This window comes from Micropterus dolomieu, linkage group LG09, assembly GCF_021292245.1.
Source record: "Micropterus dolomieu isolate WLL.071019.BEF.003 ecotype Adirondacks linkage group LG09, ASM2129224v1, whole genome shotgun sequence".
NCBI classification, from domain to species: Eukaryota; Metazoa; Chordata; class Actinopteri; order Centrarchiformes; family Centrarchidae; genus Micropterus; species Micropterus dolomieu.
In genome coordinates, this window is record NC_060158.1 from 11,594,525 (window position 1) to 11,615,875 (window position 21,351).

Consider the following 21,351-nt stretch of genomic DNA (forward strand, 5'->3'; position numbering starts at 1 on the left):
CACACACACACACACACACACACACGCACACTTTTTCACATAAACCATAACAACCAGAAACAAAGCATAAGCGAAAGTAAAAATGAAAATAAATAGAAAATGTAATTAACTATTATACTTTCGGAGGGAGGGCTATGTGCCTCTAGTCAAATTAGATTCATTTTTGACAGCGGATGTGATTAATGGGAGAATAGAGATAGTGGAAATGGCAGAGGAGGAAGCTCTGGCTGATGGCGGAGTTTGGGGTCAGTGTATGTTTGTGGAGCTGCAAGCGTCTGATCACAGGAAGTGCTCCATTAGCTCCTCCACCAATAAACTTTCACCAGATGGATACAGATAAAGTGTTCTGCAGCTTTTTGGAACTTGAAAACAAAATGATAGGAAACAACTTACAGGGCCACACATGCTTCTTCTTTTTTTGGAGGGGTTATTCTGCACCACACGACATTTAACCCATCTGCATGATATGACAACTCAAACTTAGCACACATTAAGCTGTGCAGCCAAGCCTGGTCAGATGCCATTCCAGTTAACTGCCATGATGATTTTGCCTCGCGGCCATCAGCCTATGACACGCTGTACCAGGCTAGACCTGCTGCCTATGATGCCCCTCTGTATTCACCAGTCAGTCAAAGCCTGAGGGTGCTGCTCCTCTGTGCTCTCTGGCATCTGCTGCAGATGCTGCTTACGCACAGACCTCCTAAATTTGTTTGGAAAATGTCTCAGAACAAGATGTGAGCAAAATACTGCAGATTCAGTGATGAAGTCATCAGACAATAAGTGCATCTCATTTAAAAGATGGCCTCAATGAGGCACTGATTTATTGATTTTATTTTCTGCTTGTGATGCAACTTATCAAGTTTCTGTCTCATTAGGCTTGGCACAGTGGTCATGACAGTTATCAGACACATATTTAGTCAATAATCTATTTTATTTTGTTTTAGATCGCATAAATACAAACAAAAAACAGTTGGGAGTGTAGATTTCCTCACTGTGGAGAAATAATCATAATTTAGATTGTCTTCGCATTTCTCTCCTCCTTTTTCAAAAGAGGGAACACATTGTCCTTTGTCCCCAGTGCACAGGGCAAGTGTTGCCAGTAATCTCACGTCTACTGAGGAAAGATTACCCATAACAAGAAATGATACAGATTATGCTAATAATGAAATTTATGGATGTCTATCATCATTAATCATGGCAAAGATGACTATTAATCACATATATGTAAAAGCCATTATATAGGCTTTCCTGAGCTGCAACTGAGCACTTCATTATTATATATGAAAAAAAATATTTTCACACTGGGTCACAGAAGTAATATTACAGTATTTAAATGTTATATAAAATGTGAAACTATGTGTACTTGTCTGTATTTGGATATTTAAAATGCAATCCTGTTGGGTTTACCCTAAGTAGAATGTTCTAAATATATTTTTTCACCATATATGACAAAAATGTCATTAAGAAACAGTCACATTGGAGATTTGTTCTCTCCTCTCCTAACCCGTCGTTGCCTTTCCCTCTCCTTCCTTGTGCAGTTCCTCTCTGCTTGGGTCTTGGTCTGCTCGGAGCTGCAGAGCGGTCCCCGTTCATTCATTCAGAACCAAATGCGTGTGTGACAGCCTCTCCACCTTCGCCATTTTAGCGCGCGTCAACTTCGACTCGGTAAGTCTTCTGTCTCTTCAACAATCTGTGCTTGTTTTTTATCCACCATTACTCTTAAATGCATCGTGTGTGAATGCGGTGCAGTGTAAACGTATAGTAGGCTACTTGTTGTTTTCGAGCGATTTGCTGTAGCGCTGCCTGCCAGCACCTCTTTGTCTCCGTGCAGGTGCCGCTCATCGGATAATTACAGCCTGGCGTTTTTCACTGAGGGGAAATAACCGAACAACATGTTGATATGTAGGAATTTAATTTAGGTTTTGAAATGAAAACACTGAGTTGCATATCGGCTTGTCGATTTTGCACGAGCTTGTTAATTTGATGCTCTTTTGCTTGAAATGCGCTGCATAACTGACAAAATAAATAATATCGCAGCTATGGGAAATGCCGATGTAGTTGCTTGCATGACAATTAAGAAACATCGATCCAAAATTTATTTATTTATTCAGTCACTCAAAATGACTTTTTGATCATTGTGTAATCTGGGTTTGCATCTAATTTCCGATTATGCATGATTTTTGAATAGTCTAATGCATGTAAGTGGCCTTAACAGAGTTAGTGCAGGGGAAGTTGTGTGCACCGAATGCTTTGATTGCAGAAATCTGTCATAACGCATCGCTGTATTTCATGCGCAAAGACAATGTGTAATTTCCCCCCCTAGACTATGTTGCCTTTAAAGCTGCTCGCTCTCCAGTTGCCGTGGCAACGGCTTCTGCAGCGCAAACTCGGCCTGTGTGATTTTTGATAACTGAAATACGGGGGGGGCGACACAAACACAGCCCCCTCCTCTCTTCTCCAAACAGCCCCCCAGGACAGAGTAAATGGTCTGTCCATCAATGCTGTACATCTGACTGCTGCTGCACACAAAAACAGTCAACAGATGTCTATTAGTTTGAGGAAATGTATATTTCAAAAATGCATTCATTTAATTTCCTGAGTTTTTATTTAGTGAGCAGTGAGCAGTCTGTGGTCAAACAGCTCCTGAATTAGGACTGCAGTGTTTTTCTGCTGCTAAGCCTGTTCAGTCTTGTCTTGCGCCCCCCCCAACCTGTTGTTTACATCCTAGATTTGTTTTGTTATAGGCTGCACACACTCACACACATCTCTTTTCAACCCCCCTGCGACAGTAAAAAGGCAGCTGTGGCAATCATTCCGTCTGCCAATATCTCTGAATTCTCGATTACATCCACCCCTCCTTCCTTATCCTCCTCCTCCTCCTCCTCCTCCTCCTTCGGCCATAACACTGAGTCTGAAAATGCCAGAGAGGCGGACCAATGAGAGACAGACGTCTGGTCATGCATTGATGGTTCCTCCTTCCAACCCCCCCCCTTGCTTGCCTCTCCATCCATCCTTTGATGTGTGCCGTGGACGTTTTCAATAACGTCTTCCTACGAACTGTATGAGGAACACCAGCGAGAGGCAGAGAGAAGAGTGAGGAGATGTGGAAAAACAGCCAGAAACTGCAGTGTGTTAGCTTTCCTTCGAAATGGTCTGATTTCACAAGTCATGTAGCATCATGTGTGTTGGAAACATGATGGTCCAGTGGGAGCAGCGGCCCACATACTAGTACAGCAGATGCCCTTGACCACTGGGGCATTTAAATTAAAAAACAAACTGAAGAAATATTGTATTGGTTAGGGGTTTCTTAGCACTTTTTTTCTCCCTTTACCTGCTTCCAATTTATTAAAAAAGAGAGCATGTGATTTGGTCAAGGACAGGCAGAAGACATGCTTCATATTTAGGTCAAACTTCCTGTCTGGATTTCACTCAGCAGCCCATGGTGCAAGCATCAACCCAGATATAGAGATTGGGAAGAGAGGGAACAGAACATACTGTATCGCCCTTGTCTTTCCCCAGATTTGGTAAAGGCTGAAGCAAAAAGACACCGCTCTGCTATCTGCCATCTGTTTTGGGGTGCTTCTGATGTAGTTGGATAGATTTTGAAACAAATTTGCCACACTAAATTAGTCTTTGGCTGCCGTAGGCCGGACTTCACCAGCTGTGCTTTAATATCACAAAAGCCTATGTGGAGCACACATTGAGATGAAGAGAAACATCTTTTAGGGCTCAGTATTGTAGGCCTACAGTTCTGAGACACTATCAACAACGGCAAACGTATGAGAAGCCATGTTTTATATATGCTTGCTCTATAAGAATTTATGGCCATCATAAATCAAATGAAGGCCAAAGCAGTGTTTCTTTCTCCTCACCTTTTGGAGCCACTGAGCCCTTTCTCGCCTTCTTCTCCTTCAACACATTATCAAAAATAAAATCACACCATTTGTCAATGAGGGCCTCTCCAATCTTAGACTAAACGATTTTTTTCAGCCTCAAGGAGCTGAAATTTGTGTATGCAGCAGTGACCCATCCAAGTGAATGAGCAGCAGGGGAGGCGATCCCTCCTCTGTTTCCTCCACCAGAGGTTTGGTGCCAGGGCTGTTTGAAACATGGGACGGTCACCGCCGCTGGCAGTGGCAGGCGCTAAGTTGCTGTCAGAGATCGGAAGGGCAGGTGGTGGCAGATTAATGCACAGGTGATAATGGTCCACCTGTTCACTCCTGCAGGGATGGGCAAGGAGCTGCTGGTTGGCACAAAAACGCCAACATAGCGAGAAAATGCTAAAACACAGCTAAAGGAGAGAGAAAAAGAGGAGCTCAGGATGTCTGTCGATGATTACAAGGTTGCTGTAGCGGCTCAAACTAATGACTGAACACAGCAAACCTCCCCCCAGCTGCCCTTGGGAATTAACGACCCTCCCCCCTTTGCTTATTTGAGAGAGATATATGTGCAGTATCCTCCTCGCCTCATTTGCTGACTCGAAAGCTCAATGGAGAAATGCAGTCACCCTGACCGTTTGTTTAGTTTGCTGCTCCATCTTTCTGACATATTCACCTTGGGGTCACCTTGCCTCAGCCATGGCCTGATTGTGCCATTCAACTGTTTGCCTACAGGGAGCTGTCTGCTATTCCAGATAGCGCACAGCCAGAGGCTTCGCTAATGCGTGTGTGTGTGTGTGTGTGTGTGTGGATCTCGGTGCAGTGCTGGTTTACCCTCTGCAGGAACGTGTGTGTGTGTGTGTGTGTGTGTGTTTGTAATCACCGGAATGTTTGTCTACTCTCTGTAGATCATGGACAAGGCACTGCTTCCGTCCGTGACTCTCATCGTTGGCTGTGGGGTCTCCTCTCTCACCCTGCTGCTCCTCATCATCATCTATGTCTCTGTGTGGAAGTAAGTAACCCTACGAGCAAAGTACAGCCATGTCAACCTCTAACATTATGCTGTGTGCTCTAGTTTCTCTGTCCTCTACCTACTCATCCCTAAACGCATTCCTTTCTTCTCCCTTTTTCAAAACTCCAGGTACATCCGCTCCGAGCGCTCCGTCATCCTCATCAACTTCTGCCTCTCCATCATATGCTCCAATGCCCTCATTCTCGTTGGACAAACTCAGGCTCGCAACAAGGTACGGCACTCTTCTAACCAATCCTAACCTCTCTTTTAAACCTCTCTGAAACTCACTGCTTTGGGGATTTTAGAAGTAGCAGTGCCACTGACACAGATTTCTCATCTTTTCTCTCCTTCCTCCTGGGCTCCCACAGGTGGTGTGCACTCTCATAGCTGCTCTCCTGCACTTCTTTTTCCTCTCCTCTTTCTGCTGGGTGCTGACAGAAGCTTGGCAGTCTTACATGGCTGTCACTGGTCGTCTGCGCAACCGTATCATCCGCAAGCGCTTCTTGTGCTTAGGCTGGGGTAAGAGCCCCTGTCTTTATGTTCATCTTTTTTTTTAACCTCTGTTGCTTCACATTTCTCAAAAGTTTCAAAAAATCTATTCAGTCTCTAACTCCCCCCTTCCCCTATTGCATATTTTGTATCTTGCAGGCCTTCCTGCACTGGTGGTGGCTGTGTCTGTGGGTTTCACAAAAGCAAAGGGATATGGCACTGTCAACTAGTAAGTCTAGTCTCAGCCTGACATGTTTCTATTTTCGCTGCATTTGTTCTGAATATCTCTTCTCTTAGCTTAAGCATTAATATTCTTCTGCCTTATCTTTTCTAGCTGCTGGCTGTCTCTTGAGGGCGGACTCCTCTACTCCTTTGTTGGCCCTGCTGCAGCTGTTGTTTTGGTACATATTCTGGCTTTGACATCCAATCCCTCACAATATGTTGTCTGTTTGTGCATGCATTACCCATTATTGCATTGTCTCATCCATGTTTTTTTTCTTACAAACAGGTGAATATGGTCATTGGTATTCTGGTGTTCAACAAGCTGGTATCCAAGGACGGCATCACCGATGTGAAGCTGAAGGAGAGAGCCGGGTAGGTCTTATTGATCTTCTCCGTACACCAGAGTATTGTGCTTATCACCCTCATCAGTGCCATTACAGGTATATTGATGATGTGCTTTGATATCAAGCCTCACAATCAAACAACAGGAGGGAGTAGAACTCTGCCCGTAGAGAAGTACACTGTAGCCTGTGTGAGACTGTTGTGTCTAAACTGTTTCATCACCTTGCAGGGCATCACTGTGGAGCTCCTGCGTGGTTCTGCCTCTCTTGGCCCTCACCTGGATGTCTGCCGTCCTGGCCATTACCGACCGCCGCTCTGCCCTCTTCCAGATCCTCTTTGCTGTCTTCGACTCTCTGGAGGGATTTATCATTGTCATGGTTCACTGCATCCTGCGTAGAGAGGTAAGGAAGAACATTTAGATGAGATAAAGTAACACGAATTCAAATAAAAAGCCATGTTTTATTTTTATTGGTTGTTTTTTGTTCAGCTGTAGTTTGAATACAATTTCATGAATTCTTTCCTCCATTCATTAGGTTCAAGAAGCTGTAAAGTGCAGAGTAGTCGACCGCAAGGACGACGGCAATGGAGACTCTGGCAGTTCCCTTCACAATGGCCACACCCAGCTTATGGTACATTTCTTGGCTTATTGCCTTTTTAATGTCTTGAGTGCCTCTTGCATTTTATCCCTAAATGAATATGTGCATACATTAAGCACTGATAGAGACTTTTTTATCCTTTTATCAGCAGTCTGACAATGAAAAGGATGGAGATTCAAGCAGACAAGGTAAGCCCCTTTCACATGAACATTTTCCTCTTTCCCTTAACCATTTTTCCATTTGCATTTCAGTTTCTGTGAGCCTCACACTTAAAACATCCAACCATGTATTAAAAGACAACATATTTATTGAACCAAATTTTCAGAGATGGCATGGTTCTTTATTATTTTTTAACTCTCTCATCATTTTTCTTAAAAGGAATGATGAGCTCCTCTGAAGAGAAGATGCCTCCTCCTCAGCTGCCTCTTCCCATGGGCTCCAACTTCCACACCTTGCCATCCAACCCCAGTAAGAGCCACATGCAGGCAGTTCCCGAATATTCCAGCCACACCCTTACACTGAAGAGAGAGAAGAGCCGCCTGACGGGAGGAGTCGACCCATCCTGCGGGAAACCCGTGTACGTCTGCGAGGGGGAACTCTTCAAGCAGCTGGACGCCGATCTCGCTCGGGCTCATGCCGAAGGCAGTGTCTCCGATGGCAGCAGTTATGTCCTCATGCCCAACACTACCTCCACCCTGAGGTCCAAGCCCAAAGATGACCCGACAAAATACAACATAAGCGTGGAGCAGCTGCCACAGGCCAGGCTGATGCACCTCAGTGGGCCCTTTGCCGAGCCCCAGGCTGCCTTTGGGATCAAGTCAATCCACCCTGACCAGGTCAGCGTGTCCTATTCAGAGAGAGACTCGCCCATCCAGAACATCCACAACATGTCCAGTGAGTCTCACATCACCCACAGCAGCCTGGAGAACACTTTTGAGTCCATGAACTCCATGATGTCCAAGAGTGAGACCATCTCCACACTGTCCATGAGCTCCTTGGAGGTAAGAGGAGATGAAATAGTGTAACCTCCTGCAGAATAGTTGCTCCTTTGTGCATCTAATATTTATCTGAAACTAAACCAACTTTCTTTGTCTTTTTCTCTGCAGAGACAGAAATCCCGTTATGCTGAGTTGGACTTTGAGGTAAATATTGTTTGGAGTCTTGTATAGACATTAGAAATTACATGTGAAATATATATTAAATGTATTGTAGCAATTAGTCATTTTGAAAGTAAAAGTTTTTTTCTTTATCTTCTCTAGAAAATAATGCACACAAAGAAACGCCACCAGAACATGTTCCAGGACTTAAACAGGAAGCTACATCATGCTGAGAAAGACAGAGAGTCACCTGCGTCTGACAGCAAGGTAACATATCGTGAAATTATGCTCACTGTCCATTTCCGTAAGATTAATTTTCAGGACATGTGGAACAAAATTTAACAAAGAGACATAACAGAGGCAATTCTACTGTAAAAATGTAAAAATGACCTTGTAAAACAACCAGTTATTTGGGTATTGAACTATGGTTGTCATTACCTTAAGGTCATTTGAATAAGGATGTATTTTCTTCCTTCCTTCTTACAGTCTGTGAGATGGAGTGTGTCATCTGGAGGAAGTGACAAAACGAACCACAGTGTGAGTGTTTATATACAACCTCACGATCTCAAATTTTACTGCCTATAGATGAGATATACCATCAGCTATTGCACTTGCCTCAAGGAGGAGTAATTCCCCCAAATGACGATATGACTTTCATTATTAGAAAATCATCTCTGATGTAATGGAGCCCATTTCATTTTCATTAAATCTGGAATTGCTCAGGGCTGATGAGTGACACCAGTTCTAATGTAGCTCCTCTTTGTACCTCAACAGGACAAACAGCAGGCTCCTCTCGAGAGGCCGTGGGAAGGAGTCCGGGGAATACCACAGTCACCCCCTGCATGGGTGCGTAAAGACCTGGAGCCCCTTGCTGCCTCACCTCTGGAGCTGCACTCTGTGGAGTGGGAGAAGGCCAGCACCACCATCCCTCTGGTGGGGCAGGACATCATCGACCTGCAGACAGAGGTCTGAGGGGAAGGAGGTGGGCTAGCGAAGCCACCTGATTTCACCTTGGTCACCGTTTTGGTTTGGGAATGCGATCCTGTATGGATAGAGTAGAGGAACCCAAGAAAGTGAGAAAATTGGTCCCAGAATCAATGTCTTCAAACCCTCAGCCAGAGCAGGAAGGAATGTAGAGAAGGAAGGATGGAGGAGAGGTGGAGGATGGGAGGGGGTGATGATGAGATGTTTAATGTAGCTTCTCTGTGTGGACTTAAAGCACCTCGTGTCAGAGTGCTCTGAAGGTCAAAGGGTTTGTGGAGCGACCAGTGGTTTCCATGGACCAGCACCGTCCATGGTTTCACCAACGCTTCACTGGGAGTTTCCTGAACCCTTCAGCCTGGGTTCAGAAGATGTGGTCGACATGTCTGTGCTTCTTTTTTCCTTCAACTCAACTTTGGAGAAAAATAAAACAAAATATCACGGTGTGTTCTCCCTGCTTCTCGGGAGGAACAACCGGAACTCTTGGCTGCTCCTCTTATAGCCAAGTTACATTCCAAAATAGGACAAGGCAAGAGAGCATAAGAGGCCAGTTTAATGCTTGGAGTCCAACACTCTGCTTTTTGGTAGAAGGGCACTTACTTTATTTTTTTGAGCTTGCACTGCTTCACACTTGGAACTGCTTCAGAAAGCCTAACATGAAACTCTACCGTGAGACTCTTCACTGAAATTCCACTGCTTAAGAGCAGGCTTATCATGCTGATAGTGCTTCTCACTGTCGTTGTAACCATTGTTGTTATTATTCCAATGATTATTGTCAGTGTTATGATTATCATTGTTATTACCATTATTGAGTTTATAGACTGTATTTTGGTTTTACATCCCCTTCATGGCTGTCAGGCACAACTTCTATAGTTTTTGTGCTGTGACCTACAACACTAGTCTCCAACAAATGATTGAATGCATCTTTAATGTGTTGTGAGACCATATGGACTGCATTGGGACAAACATATTGAGTGGTGATGGAGGTGGTGGTTATCCTACATGTCCTGGTTTCTTCAGCATTCTGCTTCGACACCAAAACACCAGCACCAGGATGAACACAGACTCTCACACAGGAAGAGCAGTGCACTCTGGGAAACGCTGGGTGGAAGTGTGAGGAGGCAGGGGGATACCGGCCCTCTCAGCTGGCACAAGATGCAGGCTCTTCCATGTCATACATGTGGATTCAAGGGGTCTGCGAGACCGTTCATCATCGCCCTTTTGTTTCTCAGCCTTGCAGGACTCCTGGAACAAGCAGAGGCTCCTAGCGCTGATATGACTTCCAATGCAGCGTCTAGTCCTCAAGACTTCAACACATTTGTGTTTTCAGCCATCAGTGTGAAATAGTGCAATATGATGGGTGCTTGATGCTCAAGCAAGACTGATATTATGATTTAGGAGACTTTTTTCTTACCAATGTTTCAAAACTTTTATACCATCTTCCTCATATTTACGGAGCATATAGATGCTTTATGAGAATATTGTATGACAAATCTGTATTAGTAATTCAAGGAATTTATTCACTAGAGATTTGTTAGCACAGGCTCCATATTTGGAGCTCCCTGTGACAGGTAGATAATTGTACTTCTATAAAGCAAACATTATATAGAATGAATGATAGCCTATGAATATCTCTAAACTGTGCTTCAGGATATTTGTTATTACTCTCCGCTGTGTAGCGATGGGTAATTGAACCTCATGTCTTCTGTAACAGTGTGTTTTTGTATAACCTTGTCAGTAACTCAACAGTATGTATTACCAGCTAATTCCCCTGTCCCTTCAAATTCCCATGTCCTGCCCTCAGCCCAGTTCATACCTTGAGTTACTTGTATCTAAAACCCATTTGTATTTTCTTGTCACAACTTTGTTTTTTATGTTCTGTTTACCTCCTGTAAATGTACAGTTTTCACAGCACAAAATGAATGTGACTTATTTCTAATAAAATACATCTATATTACATGAAGAATATGGTCCTCAATTGTTGACAGTTAAACACATTATAATGGTAGAATACAACTTTAAATCTCATATTCTCTTGAAGTCTTGCAATCATCTAATGCAGAGTAACTGAACAAACAACTTCCCCTGCAGAGTCAAACTGGCATGTTGTCTGACAGCGATATCTAAAGTTTAAAGAACGAGGAACAAAACAAATCGGCACTTAAAAATAGAACTTCAAAAGTAAAATCACTACTTAACAACCTGAAAATACTGCAAAATGTACAAAGTGAGACAAAACAGAGAGAAGTGGATTTTGAACCCTTTCCACATTAAAGCCTCTGGCAAACATTTCACTCTCTAAATATAGATGTGATTTGCAGGTACAAAAACAGCAATCTCTTAAGATGATAAGAGTGCAATTCTCCTCTGTTCTATTTTCATGCATTGCAGGGAGACGAATCATTGCTGAGAAAAAAAGATCTATGAACTTGAGTAATGAGAAAACAACCAAATTTGACAGCGGCCAGAATATGATTATGACCTCTTTAAAAATAGGGCATGTTCTCAACAGTTTAAATTTAGTTTTCCCTGCTTTGTCTGCAGCATTGCCACTCTGCTTTCTCTCTTCTCCACAAAATCTTGTTTTTCATTTTAATTGAACCAGTGTGCAGTAATTCTGCTGCAAGCCATAAGCAAAAGGAGATTTACATACATTTGTTGAGTGCTGCTCATTTTGTGAGGTCAGCTGGAGAGCAGACCGGCTTGTGTGCAAATGGTGCTTTACTGTAGGTGCCATTTTTCCACTGCATTTCATGTTTGTTACTGCGCGACATCATACGCACTATTTTTTCAGTGGCATCTGAATATTTTTGGCTTTGTGTAAAATTTTGTGCTAATTAATTTTCACACCACAAGTCCTCTATGCTACGTTTGTGCTGTCTGCTCATGACAAGTCAGAGCACTAATGTTGGTGCTAATTTTGCAGCATCTGAAATGTGACGCCCAAAAATATATCAAATTAGTCACAGCTTCCCCTCATTACTTGTATTCCTTTCATGTCATGACCTGCAAATAGTTGCAAAATCAGTGAGCAAGAAGACATATAAGCAGCTATTAAAAAGACTAAATCACCGCATGTTTACCAATATCTAAAGGATACAGCATCTCCTTCTTCCTTCCATCAGCCATCAACAAATCAAAATCACAGTAATTAGTATATGCTGTTGCAGTGCCTGTCTGTGTGTGTGTGTGTCTGTGTAACAAGTCCCAATGCTAGTAACATCCTAAAGCAGATGATGACTAACCACCCTCCACACTCCAACACACACACACTCATACAAACACACAGCTCCTGATTCGCCCCACCCCTCCCAACATGAAATTCAGTATCAATTAGCACCTTGCTGGAAGAAACAGTGAGGTCCTGGCTGTTGCTATAGAAACAGCAGATGCTAATCCTCAAGATGGGCAAAGAGAAGAGAATGTCTTTAAACTCCCAAACAGAAGTGAAAGAAGCCATTTCCTTCCACAGGCAGTAATGTCTTCTTAATGAGCAGTACATTAAATTATTAATATTATCAAGAGTAAAGCAGCAGCCAGGTTAACTCTAAAGGATTTTCATCTCTTGTAGCTAAGCTTATATAGGTTTGAGGAAATGTAATACAATGAAAAGGCGAAGCAATAATTTGGGATTAGATCGGGGTTGGATGTTTCCTTGTTTTTTACCAATTAGGGCTTTTTTGTCACTTGGGAGCAGAAATGAGTTGTGAGCACAGCTGTGATGATTATGGACAGAACGGACCCAAACGCAACGCTTTAGGTTTCTAAAGAGGTTTATTGAGGGGAAAAGGGGATGTAGAGGGGCTGGAGAAAGGGGGGAAGATGGGCACCGGCAGACGTGGGCGTGGGGGACCGAGGAGCTGGCGGAGCAGGAGAGGTTAAGGTGGAGAGTCGGGGTAGAAATACTGGTCGAGATGAGGCTGATAGCTGGCAGGTGCGGCGGTCAGAGATGGAGGTTGATGAGACGCAGGTATGGATAGCCAGCCGGGCTCCGGAGCGGAGAGGGAGAGAGCACACAGAGGGAGAGAGGAGGAGACACAGGAGAAACCAGGATGCGAAGGAGGAAAAGAAAAACAGGGCACTCACCATCAGCCGGGCTGCCACCGCAACAGGGCCCCCCCCCGCCTCCAGGCGGACCCCCCGGCTTGTCAGGGTGGGCTCGGTAGAAGTCAGCCAGGAGGGATCGGTCCAAGATTTTGCTGGTGGGAATCCAGGAATGTTCTTCGGGGCCGTAGCCGGCCCAGTCCACCAGGTACCGGTAACCCCGGCCCCTACGTCACACGTCGAGGAGGCGGCGACTGTGTAAGCGGGATGGCCATCAACCATTCGAGGAGGAGGGGGCGCTGCCACTGGTACGGAGAGGGTGCTGGTGGAGACGGGCTTGACGACCTTCAGGTGAGGAAGGAGGGTCAGGCGCACAGCGGAGGGGTTGATGACGGCCTCGATGGGATAAGGGCCGATGAACCAGGGGGTGAGTTTCTTTGATGAGGTCTGCTGAGGGAGGTCCCGGGAGGAAAGCCACACTTGTTGTCCTGGCCGGTAGGCGGGTGCAGGGGTCCGGTGGTGGTCCGCCAACCGGCGATTGCGGGCCGCGGTGCGCTGCAGGGCGGCCGTGGCTTCTCTCCAGATGCGGCGGCAGCGTCGGAGGTGGGCCTGTACTGACGGAACCGCTACATCCACCTCCAGTGACGGGAACAGGGGGGGTTGGTAATCCAGAGAACACATGAAAGGGGACATATCAGTGGCAGCGCAGACCTGGGAATTGTGAGCGTATTCTATCCAGGGAATGTGACAGTTCCAGGAAGCGGGGCTCCGGTACGCCACACACCTGAGTGCCTGGTTGACCCGCTCGGTCTGCCCGTTGATCAGTGGGTGGTAGCCTGAAGAGAGGCTGGCGGGGGCGCCGAAGGCGCGGCAGAAGGCCTTCCAAACTTGGGATGTAAATTGGGGACCCCAGTCGGAGACAATGTCCAGGTGCGAGGCAGGATGGTGTCGGGGGGGTCTGAGGGGGTGTCTGGGGAGCGAAGCTGAGAGAGAGCATCCGGTTTGGTGTTTCGGGACCCAGGGCGGTAGGAGAGGGTGAAGTTGAATCTATTGAAGAACAAGGCCCACCGGGCCTGGAGGGAGTTCAGTCTTTTGGCGGTCTGGATGTAAGAAAGATTCTTATGATCAGTCAGTACTAGGAAGGGGTGTTCAGCCCCCTCAAGCCAGTGCCTCCACTCCTCCAGGGCCAGCTTAATAGCCAGCAGTTCTCGGTCCCCCACGGTGTAATTTCGTTCGGTGGGGGACAGGTGGCGGGAGAAGAAGGCGCAGGGAGGCCATCTGATAGAAAGCTCAAGAACGGCTACTTAATTGACCTTCTGGTGAGATATTTATTCTTTTGCAATAAATGGGACATTTTTTAAGCGTACAATCACTGACTGACTGACTGACTGTGTCAGACAGGCAGTGGTACAAACCTATACTGATTTTTGTGGTGTTGGCATATAGAATTCCCTTGTATTATAATGTGTGTCTTAAATTTGTCATCCTTCGGGGAGCGCTGGGAGAGACAGGCGCCGACGCCCACGTCCGAAGCATCCACCTCCACCACGAACTGAAGGGAGGGGTCAGGGTTGGTGAGGATGGGGGCGGAGGTGAACAGGGTCTTGAGGTGGGAGAAGGCTGCAGCGGCCTCCGGAGACCAGGCGAAGGGAACCGAGGTGGAGGTGAGGCGGGTGAGGGGGGCGGTGACGGTGCTGAAGTTACGGATAAACCGGCGGTAAAAGTTTACGAAGCCGAGAAAGCGTTGTAGTTGTTTTACGGAGGTGGGAGTTGGCCAGTCAGCGATCTTATTTGAACTTATTATGAACCCGAGGAACTGGACGGAGGGTGTGTGAAATTCGTACTTCTCCGCCTTGACGAAAAGCCTGTTCTCCAGAAGCCACTGCAGGACCAGACGGACATGTTCGGTGTGTTGGGAGAAGATCAGAATGTCATCGAGGTATACGAAGACAAGGAGGTGGAGAAAGTCACAAAGGACGTCATTGATTAAGGCTTGGAAAACCGCGGGGGGCGTTGGTGAGGCCAAAGGGCATGACTAAATATTCATAGTGACCGAGGGGGGTGTTAAACGCGGTTTTCCATTCGTCCCCCTCCCGGATCCGCACCAGATGGTAAGCGTTTCTTAGATCCAGTTTAGTAAAGATGGTGGACCAGGAGAGGGACTCGAAGACTGAATCCCTCAGCGGAAGGGGGTACTTGTTTTTAATGGTGATGGCGTTGAGCCCCCGGTAATCAATGCAGGGGCGAAGGGTTTTGTCTTTTTTAGCAACGAAAAAGAAGCCTGCCCCTAACGGGGAGGAAGAGGGGTGAATGATGCGGCAGCTAATAAAAGCACTCCCCGGCGAGGCGGCGGCGTTCGCGTTCCTCCGGGGAGAGGTGTGTGCGGCCTAATTGCATGGGTTCGGAAGGTGGGGAGGCAGGGAGCAAAGGGGCATAAGTACGCGCCGGCGGGGGCGCTCGGGGCAAAGTCGGCGGAGAGGGAGTGAGGCAGGGATTGAGAGGGGGACAGAGGTATCGCGGAGCAGGGTTCGGGAAGCCGCGCCCCGAGGCGCCGCACCTCCTCGCCCAGGGAGCAGAGCGCGTCGGACACCGACTGGAGATGGGCCGCCTGCTGATCGAGAACCGCCCCCTGGGAGGCGACGGCGCGAATGATTACCAGCTCACTCAGTCAACATCCGCATCATGCCTGTATACTGTTACGTGATGTAATGTTATTTACATACAGGTGTGGACGTAATAAAAGCAGCATCTACAGGGTGTTACAGACCAATACACAATTCCAGCAATAACGCTTAATAACGCTTGGAAACAGCAGTTGAGAGAAGAATCTCATCACAAGGTTTAGTAGCTGTTCTGGAGCTTTCAATCACATGCCACAATCTTCATCAGCAGATCAAGTTTATCCATATTAAAATGGAAATTTGAACAGCAAATTGAACACACAAATGGGAGAACTCCATCTGATAGAAAGCTCAAGAACGGCTACTTAATTGACCTTCTGGTGAGATATTTATTCTTTTGCAATAAATGGGACATTTTTTAAGCGTACAATCACTGACTGACTGACTGACTGTGTCAGACAGGCAGTGGTACAAACCCATACTGATTTTTGTGGTGTTGGCATATAGAATTCCCTTGTATTATAATGTGTGTCTTAAATTTAACTTTCAGAATATGGGTTTCAATTCACATCATTAATGTTGAAAGCATGAGTTTAACATTTATAATATTAATATTTAAACAACACCCAAAAATTGACTTTGAAACAACCACAGATTTCATCTTCCTTCACAGTCTTAACATTGTTTTCAGATGATGTGTCGTGCTGTTTGTTACAGAACTGTGCTGGTTTCAAGTCATTACTGGGGAACAAAACTTCAGCTCTGAAGATTAGCAACATCCATTGTTTTCAGCTATGGCACAGCATGTCCTTCAGCTCAGATGATACTCTTGTCTTTCAGAGCGTAACAGATCCAAAAGCAAGACTCTAAGACGTTGAAACAGCCAGCTTGTCTGTTTCTGGCAGCTGAATTTCTCTTGAATGTCAATACATATTTAAAGAAATCAAAGAGCACATGAGAATAAGCTCATGGAGCCAGAATAATGATGAGGATGATATTATATGGTTTCTCACTGACCTGAAATAAGCACTTACATATATCAATACAAACACATTTGGCTCTCTCTTGACACATGTCTTTTTCTTGTACTTTCCCTCCTGATTAGGGTCGATAAAGGTTTGCTGTGCTCCTGTGTGGCTCCTTTACCTCTGAATGACAAAAAGCCAGATGTGGTGGATTACAGCTGTGACTGTGCGTCATAACTAAATGCCAGCAGTCTCTTGAGAGTGGTTTCCTGTAGGGTATTACTTTATGCTAACCCCATGGGTTGACTGGACTGGGGAAGGCTAGTGACCATCTTTGGTACTGAAGGAAGGCAAAGGGCTTTAATACTGAATTTTATAGGGACAATTTGTCCAATAAAATCATCTGGAACCTGGGAAGAGGATCAATGTGAGTGAGTCAATGTTAAAACTGTAAACTATTGCGGAGACAAAGAAAACTGATATTGCTTACAGACATGCTGGTGCATGGCTCTTAGTCTGGAGTCCAGAATGAAATATCTTAACAACTAATAAATAGATTGCATTGAAAATTTAAGCTGACATTTACGAACTCCTGAAGTTAATCATTATAGTGATTCCTTGACTTTTTCTCTTGTGCTTTGAGCAAGATGACATTTTTGGGTTTTAGTGAAATTTCTTGACAACTAGGGGTTGGATTGCCATGGCATTTTGTTCAGACATTTGTGGTGACCAGTGGATGAATACTAATGACATTGGTGATTCCCTGACTTTTCTTCCAGCACCACCAGCAGATCACAGTTCCCTTATTCTTTAAAATATCTCATCATCTACAAGATGGATTGGCACAACATGTTGACAACTTGATGTTGGCTATCCCCTGACTTTTCCTCAAATGCCAACATGAGGTCTATATTTTTGGTCTTGTGTAAAACAACAACAACAACTATCGAAGGATCGCCATGAAATTTGATAAACACATTCATGCCCCCTCAGGATGAACTGCAGTCACTTTGTTGATCCTGTACCTTTTCATCTAGCATCCAATATATGTCCAATAGACTACTTTTTTCAAATGACCAAATATCTACAAAACTAATAATATTCCCGTCAGCCTCAGCTGTTCTTTGTGTTTAGTGCTAATGTGCAAATGTTAGTATGCTAACATGCCAAAATAACATTACACCATCTAAACATGAGCATGTTACCATCCTCATTGCATGCATATTAGCATACTGACGTTAGCATTTAACTCAGATTACCACTCACTCTGTCTAAATACAGGCAGGTACAGGAAGTACCTGCCTGTACTTAGGGCGAGGGTAGTCACCATACCCAGATTCAAACCCAGGTCTACAGGGTACCAAACATGCAAATTTGACTGCAACACCGAACACCCAGGCTCGTTGGTATGACAGTCCAAGCACATTCTCAACCTTAGTGACGGTACTCCATCACACACCCTAACAGAGCTGATAGCATGGCTGTGGAATCTTGTATCTCATTATTGCAGACAATTCTGTGATTGTGCAAAGTGGCCAGATATCAACGTAACAGAGTGAAACCCTTTACTTTATAATGCAGCTGGTAGTGAATGCTATTACTTTGAGAGTGCAGCCTGAGTCTGTGCTATAGGCTGGTGGAAATGTGGCTTACCTTCACTGTTTCGAAAGAACTAACTGGCTGTTCTTGGACACACCCTTCACATTCCCCTTTAATTATTGCCAAGCTGCCTGTGAACACATAATGTCTGCCACGGTCCCTTGGCCAAAATACCTTGTATGTACAGAACACAACAAATCTAAACCCTGTTATCAATCCTGATGGTCACCATGGCAACACTGGCAACATCCAGGCAGCTCATGAGGGCTATTAGCAACAAGGAGTTTCAGCACCAGCAGATTAAGATGAATGCACATAAACGGGAAAAAAAGTCTAAATGCTATTAAAGCACCAATCATAAAATATCATAGCTTCCAGTTTCTTGCACTGCAGTCCGAAGGTAACTGAACTTCCATTCATTGCATGTTTCATGCTGTTCTCCACAAGATAGAGGTTTCTAGGATAGGAATGTATTTGTCATTTCATTACCTTACTAAAGTGACTCCATGTTAACACAGTGCTATTGCCTCAGCAATATGTGTTGAAATCCTGAACAAAAGGTTCACCTACATCCCCAGAGGTACATCAACATGCTTTTTCCCAGAGGTGTGAATGAATTTCAGATAAGAGCGCTGTTTCATGCAATTACTGAAGGAGGCAGATAAAAGGCATTACGCATGACATCCAAATGTGGATTTATAAAAGATTGCACCAAAAAGCCTGTTAGATTGGGCCATGCAAATATAATGTAAGTTCACATTAAATGTAATACAGAATAATAATGCAAAATGCTGAAAGGATATTATGACAAAATTTTAATGAATGTCCTTGCAAGCAGAGGTTATGAAAATGAATTGTTCATACAGCAATATTGTACCACATCTTGTCGTCTGTGTGACCTTACTTTGTCTTTGCTCAGGTTAGTGCTGTTGCCAGGATACTATTTCCTATGGCAACACTTGAGCCGGCAAGGTGAACAGCTCTGAAAGGATCCAGATAACTGGCTGCTCTGTATGCTTTGGACCGGAAGTCCATACATGGCCATAAAAAACATGCCCAAACACAATTTGACCTCAAAGTTTAGTTTGCCTTAGTGCGGTAGCTGATGTTTTCTCCCAAAACCAACAAACTAACTTCCGGTTCAATTCAGCCATGATTTAATGTAACCTCAGAAGTATTGAAAAGGTGGACGTTATATGGGCATTACATGCATTTTTTAAAAAGATTTATCAGTATCTCTGCCCAGCTATCAGTTGTTTGTCACAGTTGAGTTATGTGACTAATGCAGCAGAATCAGCTACCTCTGTGAATATTGAAGCCTTCTGTTCAATAATGATTGTTGCACTGCAGTATTCATTGTTCTACATGAAACTCAATTTCCATCCTCATTTGAAACAAAATGAGAACAGCACTTGCTGTCGTCCAAGAGAATAAGGAATTGTTAGTATATAGTATATAGTATATAGTATATAGTATATAGTATATGAATGCTATTCAGTTCTCATCTATTCAATGTAGTTTATTCCATAGTCATTGCAACACATAGCAGATGCACCACGTGTACGGGAGCATACTGCCACCATTTGCTGAAAGGGTGTTACTACCTCATTCGTGATGTTTCTTCTTACTGATATGGTAAAGTAATAAAGTAATGTCCAAAATATATCTTCAAGCAAATCTAACTTGGACAAGCAAGTGACCTCCTTCACCTCACTTCAGAGAAAAACTATGCAAGTCGTTTCTCATTATTTCCGGCAGGTGAAAGCTTGGAGGGGATCGTTTGTGTATTTGTGTGTGAGAGTGAGCATGTATTACTCATGTTGTGGGGACATAAATCAGTTTACACTATCACATTGTGGGGACTTACCTTCCTTTTGGGGACAAAATGGAAGTCGCCATAAGGTTAGGCAAGAAGTGGTTAGGGTAAGTTTCCAGGAAATTAATGCAAGTTTCTAAAGCTTAGACTTTCGTCTTCTCAGTAGTATTTGCCATTTTACAATATGTGTTACTACCTGTTTTATGGTTTTATAGGGTCTATGGTTGAGACACAACAAAAAGCATTTCTTGCAATTGGCTAGGCTAAAAACAAGATTTATCTAGTCTGTTGCAGGCCACATTTTGGTCTTTGTCATGACTCAAAAACTGAGCTCTATAGAAAATGGGGGTCTCAGCTTAAACTTAGTATCTGCAGATTAATTCCATACCTGATATGCTGTATGATCAACAACTCACCACACTAAAGTTAGGCACGATGCGATATGAAGAAATCCCTGTTTTTGTTATCTTGCTGCCATTTTGACCATCTTGAAGGAACCTGGAGGGACAGTTGAGTGAGCTTCAACTCTTCTTTGTTTAAGAGGGGAGTAAAGGTAGGGAGGGTTTTAATTTTGTGTGGTGTGTTACAACAAAGTGTGCTCAATAAATAACAATACTTAAATTTGGGAGTTTGGACTTATGTCCTATTTATTGTTTCCTTATTAAGTTGGTTACGATAGGTAGGTTACGATACCCTTACACTTTTCTATTCATTTTAAAGAAAACTGAGACTATACAAAAACGCTTCATTAAAGGTGTCGTAGAATGCTCATTTTCAGGTTCATACTTGTATTTAGGGTTTCTACTAGAAAATGTTTACATGCTTAAATATTCAAAAAACACATTATTTTTCTCATACTGTCCATTGTTTCGGCACCTCTTTTTACCCTTTGTCTGAACACGCAGTTTTTGCTCCTGTCTCTTTAAGGCTGCCCTCTCTGAAAGCCCACTTGCTTACTGATTACTGTACAAAACGACAACTTAATAACTTTATTCACTGGTTTTGGTAAAACTGTATCAGATTTGATGGTGAAGACATTGTCGGGTTTTCCCTCTGATGTCCTCAAGCTACTCCCTACTACTACCCTCAACTTTGGGTGATTTACAGAGCTACCCAGTAGCCGTGCAGCTAGTCATCCTATTCCTGATTCTGCCCTGATTGAAAGCTTGGTGCTCCGGCGTGTGTTGGTGTTTACACCTCTAAAATTAGTAACACAGCAGCTACCATTAAGCCTAGTTCACACTACACGATTTTTAGCCCGATTTGGCAGTCGGTGAGCTCTGTGACGGTCGGGTTGTGATCTGCGATCAATTGGCGGTCGCCAGTCATTGTGTGTGAACTATGTGTACTATGTATACTTGTGTGTGACACATCACCAACGGCAGCCAGATATCTAGCATGCCAAATATCTGGAGGAGTCGGCCGACTCGACATCCACATCCAGCCAATGAGAGCAGGCAGCTACTTTTTCACTGCAAAACACTTTTTACTCACCTCCAGCTCTCTCTGCAGCTCAGACAACCCCTGCATTTGCTAATCCATTCTTTCATCCATATTCTTTGTCTTTATAATTGGTATCTTTAAAATAACAAACAACAGCTGTTTCGTGTGTAGGTTCACATCATTTCCCGTTTCACATTTTATGTGTGTTTTCTTGACAAAACATGGTTTGGAAACCAGCCGTTAGGG

General features: G+C 44.3%; 1 protein-coding gene across 1 annotated transcript in view; it reads left to right on the top strand.

Moving 5' to 3' along the window:
* The window catches only part of LOC123976777 (adhesion G protein-coupled receptor B1-like), a 19,821-nt gene extending 9,241 nt beyond the window's left edge, over positions 1-10,580 (top strand). Inside the window, exons 17-31 of the mRNA XM_046059123.1 lie at positions 1,539-1,665; positions 4,787-4,890; positions 5,020-5,122; positions 5,259-5,409; positions 5,539-5,608; positions 5,714-5,780; positions 5,888-5,973; positions 6,173-6,344; positions 6,477-6,572; positions 6,691-6,727; positions 6,918-7,540; positions 7,646-7,681; positions 7,799-7,903; positions 8,123-8,173; positions 8,411-10,580. Coding sequence (XP_045915079.1) covers positions 1,539-1,665; positions 4,787-4,890; positions 5,020-5,122; positions 5,259-5,409; positions 5,539-5,608; positions 5,714-5,780; positions 5,888-5,973; positions 6,173-6,344; positions 6,477-6,572; positions 6,691-6,727; positions 6,918-7,540; positions 7,646-7,681; positions 7,799-7,903; positions 8,123-8,173; positions 8,411-8,608 — 2,026 coding nt within the window. The 3' untranslated portion in view covers positions 8,609-10,580. The remainder of the gene's footprint in view (positions 1-1,538; positions 1,666-4,786; positions 4,891-5,019; positions 5,123-5,258; positions 5,410-5,538; positions 5,609-5,713; positions 5,781-5,887; positions 5,974-6,172; positions 6,345-6,476; positions 6,573-6,690; positions 6,728-6,917; positions 7,541-7,645; positions 7,682-7,798; positions 7,904-8,122; positions 8,174-8,410) is intronic.
* Positions 10,581-21,351: the final 10,771 nt, after the last annotated feature.